This window comes from Eschscholzia californica, unplaced genomic scaffold (assembly GCF_041429995.1).
Source record: "Eschscholzia californica isolate CP2 unplaced genomic scaffold, dmEscCali1.0.p SCAF_2, whole genome shotgun sequence".
NCBI classification, from domain to species: domain Eukaryota; kingdom Viridiplantae; phylum Streptophyta; class Magnoliopsida; order Ranunculales; family Papaveraceae; genus Eschscholzia; species Eschscholzia californica.
This window is the reverse complement of record NW_028238309.1, coordinates 12,574,691-12,580,295: the sequence shown is the minus strand read 5'-3', so window position 1 is coordinate 12,580,295 and position 5,605 is coordinate 12,574,691. Positions and strand designations below refer to the sequence as shown.

Below are 5,605 nucleotides of genomic sequence, written 5' to 3'. Positions count from 1 at the left end.
CATTGCTTTCTCGCTAAAATCCTCTTTCTCTCTCATTTAAAAAAAAAAGAGTTTTACTAAGATTTTCTAAACTCCAGGCTTGGCTCATATTTTCTATTTCTTTTCTTCTAATTCGATTTTCTTTTTAACAATGAAGGGAAAAATTGTGCTAAAAAAAAGAGAAGTTGATCTAGCTCTGGTTCTCCACTTCTTCTGTCATTGGTATTCAAAGAAATCGGCATCCACTATTTCAAAAAAAAAAAGAGTTTAAAGACAGGAATCAAACTTTGAAGAAGACTCGACAAATTGCAAAAAGTGTAATTTATATGGCAAGCTAAACAAGTCTAACGACCAGCTTAGCTTGAGGAGGGATGTAAGTGATATTAATATCCACCATTGGATCGTGAAGACATGAACCACATCTACCGTTAGATGATGAAGATTTTACATTATATTATTTATATATCTTTCAAATATATTATTCTCTATTGTATCTGTGAAGATATATTGTAATATTAAGAATATATCTTAGTTAGTCTTCTTACCTAATAGAGTGACACTAAGACTATATATATTTTGGTTGTAATCAACAATGAGTAATGGAATAAAAATTATCTCTTCTCTCTAATTCTATCACCTTCATCCTCAACTGAATCTTTACCATTAATCCGTCTCACTTTCACGGATCCAATATTCGACATCATGACGGCTACTTCTTCGGCTCCAGTTCATCGAGACAATCCCAACACTTTCTCTTAGAAAGATCTCGTTGTCCGTCAATTAAAAAACTCAATCCGTGATGATTTTGAGTTGGTTTGTCCTTCCACAAATACGGTATCTTCGTGGAGTGTTGAACCATTTTAGATTGTTGGCTTATCAGCTCAATCCCAAAGTTGTGGTCATTATAATGACCTTCATTAATTGTTGCATGCAAGCTGAAGCCCCGGCTAGACCCTAATCTCTATGTCTTCACACAGCTTTACCACATGAAGCATGTCAGGATCAATTCCTCTTGGTATTATCTAGCTGCCAAATGGTGACCTTCAATTTATTGTTGCCAGGACTACATGGAAGGATTACAAACGCAAGTACTTCTTCCTGTCCTACAAGGATGCCAACAAGGACTTTGGCATTCCTCCTATGTATGTTGTTGTTGATGTCGAGAAGGTTCCCAAACTTTTGCCTGGTTCCAACAATGGGATATCGTTTGATGTTTCCAGCAGACTTATGTGTCCTTAGAGCTTAATCTAGACTATGACCCTTTTTTTTTGCTATTAATCGAGACTAAGACCCTGCTCTTTATTGTACTTCCTTCGTCTCATATTCATAGTCTCTTATCGAAACTCACCTGATTTATTTTCGTTTTGTGTGTTCCCATATTGTTCTTATTAAATAAGGAAGCTATCATTTATTGTAATTCAATCTAGTGAATTTTATTGGACAAAAGTAGTGCGTGCATCATCTTTCCTAATAAATGCACTTGATATTGATAGAATTAAGGAGGGGTATATTTGCTAAAATATTGGATATTATAGGCTATATATGGTATGAGACTTTGATTTTGAGACAACCCAAAAAGGAATAATGGACTTTCATTTTGAGACGGAGGGAGTAAATAGTTTTTCTCTTACAACTTTCAAAGTTTCCAAAAACACAAAGGCAAAATAACTTTTGGAGTCTTTGCGCCCCAAATGTCCAAAACTAAGACCTTAACTTTTAAGTCGGATGGCATTTCTACTCAAGCTCCCGACAAACCTGCGGCCCTTAATCGATTGGTACTTGCAGATCTTCTGTCTGATATTCAGGTAGAGAACATCTCGCCAATTTATGTAATTCTCCTAGAAAATCCATTTGGTTCTAAGAACTATTCTACCACCTCTCATAAATTTTCACAGAGTTGTCTGGAAAAAATTAATGTTTTCGATGAGGTTCTCTCGACAAATTCAACGATGGGTCTCTTCAAGAACACACCTTGCCAGACTGTCGTAGTTGTTGGGAGTTACACGTATCTAATACATAACCTAATCATGTCACTATTGCTGGTACGGAATCTCAATCATCCTATGATTAGCACTAGGTTGTCCAGGATCTGTACCTGAACATATCAACGAACTAGAATGAAGAAGAATACCCGGATTCGCTTTCCCACGAACTAAATTCCGACCAGTATTTAGAATATAAAGAGCTTCAAGTGGAGCTCCTCTACTTGAGACACCGAATTGTATAACTCGAACTCCCTTCTTTTGAGTCAGCTAGCTAGGACCTTCTTGAAGGTTGAGATGAAGAACTGCTTCTTCTAGACTTGATAGAAAGAATGGGAACCTTTTCTCTAAAATCTTCTTCTCTCTAAGATGTGTGAGAGAGATGATTTTCTTCTGAGAAAATTCCACACCTTTTCTGAACTCATAATGGGGCTTTATATATGCATTACCTTAGTAGAGTCCTACTCAAATAAGGAATCCTAAAAGTCCCTTCAGAAAAGATAAGCACAAGTTAGTGTTTAAACTATCCAGGACTCTTTAATATGGGAAAAATCCTAATTAGGGTTGCCCACCAGCATGGCTGGCCGGAGCAGCCCTTAATGGGCTTGCTCTGTCCGGCCCACTCTTTAGTTAGGCCGGCCAGGGATCTACCCTTAAGGGAATCCCTGTTTGCCCCTTAAAAGTGGGTTTTTACCTTTGCGAACCTCTCTTTCGAGCCCGATTCTTTCTATCTTTTAGACTGGATCATATCCATCTATTTACAAATTCCCATCAATCTATTCTCATTATTCAAGTTACCAATTCTTATGTGTAACCCGTTGTAGGATCCGGTCTATGTTAGCCGCGGATAACCGAAGTGATCCGACAATCGTAAGCGGCTTCTAGCTAAGCATTACGACTCCTAATTGAACCAGATTGATTGATCTTCCAATAAAGTCATCATTATCCTATGAGCCAAATCATACGCATTGCCATCTTGGTCGAAGGACATTCATTTAGAAGGATATACCTTCAGACTCTAAGAACATATATCCTTCAGTAGTGTCTTCTCCCCCTCCAACCAAGCCATTTATTAAAGTAGATCATGTTGAAGTAGATACATAAGAGTTGTTTAATCATGGAGCGAAATGGCATATGAAAGACTTCGTGGAGAAAACCTTAAGAGTGTCACCTGACTCCCTTGGCTCTATGGTTAATCAATCTATTTCCTGCTTCGCAAGTGCTGACACTCTATTCTTGTTTCAGCTTCTGGAATAAGTAGATTAAAGGAAGATAACTTATCTCTTTTGGTTGAATCGTTTGGAGGTACGGAAATGAGTCGGATGCACATTGGACTAATATGATTAGGAAGAGATACAGTTGTAATAGAAACAAATGCTTTCTTAAAGATATTAGTATGCATAACGTAGGTGGTCCATGGAAACAAATCCAAACCATCTCCAAGAAAGTAAGAAGGTTGCTTTGTTGTTATTAACATAGGCTCCAAAACTTTATTTTGGGAGGATGCTTGGGTAGGGTCAGTTCCACTTAAAGAATATTCAATTGTATTTGGAAATTCTCAAAGACAAAAGATGCCTCTGTCGAAGAAGTGATGTCAAGTAACTTCTCTTCTCAAATTTAAGATCTAAAACTTTCCAGAAGATGTTATGATACTGAAGCAGATGTGGCATCAGAACTCCTTCACAAACTCTCTAATATCTCTATTATAGATAGTACAACTACTTCAACCAGAACATGGAACCCAAGCAAAGAACGTGAGTTTATCACCGTCATTTTAAATTTCTTGTCCGTAAATAACAAAGCTAACATCCAGCCTGAATTGTCTAGCAAGAATATTTGGAATAACATCGTTCCTCCGAAGATCTCTTTGGTTTTATAGGCTTTGTATCTCAAAGTTGTTCCTACTCTTGATATCCTTAGACGAAAGAGGTTCATCTTCCCAAACAGGTGTACTCTTTATAAACAGGAGGAAGAAACTCAAGACCATTTATTTTTTATTTCTTTTTCTTGCTCCTTCTCAAGTCAGATCCGGAATTCTCTTACTCCGTCTTTCACCAAGCTCACAACCTCGGTGAATCGTATTAAAGAAAGGAAGTAAAAGAGTAGAAGCCCAAGGGAGATTAACTCTACTGAAAATCACATTTCAGTCAACTAAAGCTTTAAATACATGCATCACCTTTTTAAGTTATGATTCATGTAATAGTTATAGCAGCAAACTGATCAACATAATAAATATATGTCAGAGAGAGAAACATGATACAAAAATCAAGAAACCCTAATGTAATATAAAATCTATATAGAACCTACTGATTAATTTAAATAAGAAATCAACAAACAAATTTGATGGGGTTTTGATCTATAAGGCAGTTACAGCAGCAACTGGTAGATAGTATAATTAAGGTGAATATTATAAAGAAAAATACAGATATTACAGGGAAAAAAACAAATAAAAATGTACTCCATTAAAATATTAATAATATTCAGACTCACCAAGAATCTCTCAACTTCTATAAATACCAAAACCCATTTTCATATTTATACAACACAAACATCTCAAGAAAGCAAAAGAAAAAAATTAGGGTTTCCTTCAATCTTTTTATTGTACACATCATTTAATGGATTCTAAGAGGTCTAACAAGATTAGTGATATAGTTAGACTCCAACAGATCCTAAAAAAGTGGAGAAAAATTGCAAATGCACCAAAAAACAGCACCTCCACCACCACAACCACCACCTCCACCACCACCAACACCACAAAGAGATTTCTCAAAAAGACTTTGTCTTTCAAAGATAGTAGCTATATTTCGGTGACAAGCGAGGTTGTGCCGAAGGGATTTCTTGCAGTTTGTGTAGGAAAAGAGATGAAAAGGTTTTTGATAAAGACAGAATATTTGGGTCATAGAGCATTTGAGATTTTATTAAGAGAAGCTGAAGAAGAATTTGGGTTTCAACATGAAGGAGTATTAAGGATTCCATGTGAAGTCTCAGTTTTTCAAAGAGTCTTAAAAATGGTAGAAGAGAAAAAAGAAGTTTTCTTCATAAATGAGTTTGGGTTTAATGGAGAGAAGGAAATGAATAATGTTGGTTGTTGTTCATCTCAAGCTGATGAGTTGACTTACTCTCTCCATTCTCACCCTATGTGTAGATAGATAATAAGTATAGCTATTTATTCTTCTTCTTTATTTTTGTTTCTTTTCTTACTTTATTTTTGTGAAGGTGATTTAGGAGAAAGACCCACAAAAGAATTGTAGGAGAAAGGAAGGAAATAAGGTAAGATTGATCTTGTAGAGAGGGAGAGAGAGTTGTAGTGATGATTTGGAAATTTGTTAAATGATCCAAATGTTCTTATATTGTATCCTCAATTCTCTCTTTTTTTTAATGTTATAAGAAGATTTTTATTTAAATTTGTAATGATGATTTATTTATATTTCGTTTTGATTTCTATCTTACTTGATCTAGTTTTGGTTACTCGTCGGCATCCTAATAAATTATCGTGTCGGAAAAGATTCTGGTAAAGAAAACGTTATATATTCTGAAACATGACAATGCGTAGTACAAGCTCTTGCCATTGCACCATATTTAATCATCAAGCGGATACATAGTCAAATATATAACAATCTCTCATATAGGAAGAACATAGACAT

At 35.6% G+C, this 5,605-nt stretch overlaps 1 protein-coding gene across 1 annotated transcript; it reads left to right on the top strand.

Moving 5' to 3' along the window:
* The first annotated feature begins 4,470 nt into the window (after positions 1-4,470).
* Positions 4,471-5,110, top strand: LOC147556294 (auxin-responsive protein SAUR32-like). The gene has a single exon (XM_086663605.1). The coding sequence runs from the start codon at positions 4,577-4,579 to the stop codon at positions 5,108-5,110; it is 534 nt and encodes a 177-aa protein (XP_086519731.1). The 5' UTR covers positions 4,471-4,576.
* The last annotated feature ends 495 nt before the right edge of the window (positions 5,111-5,605 follow it).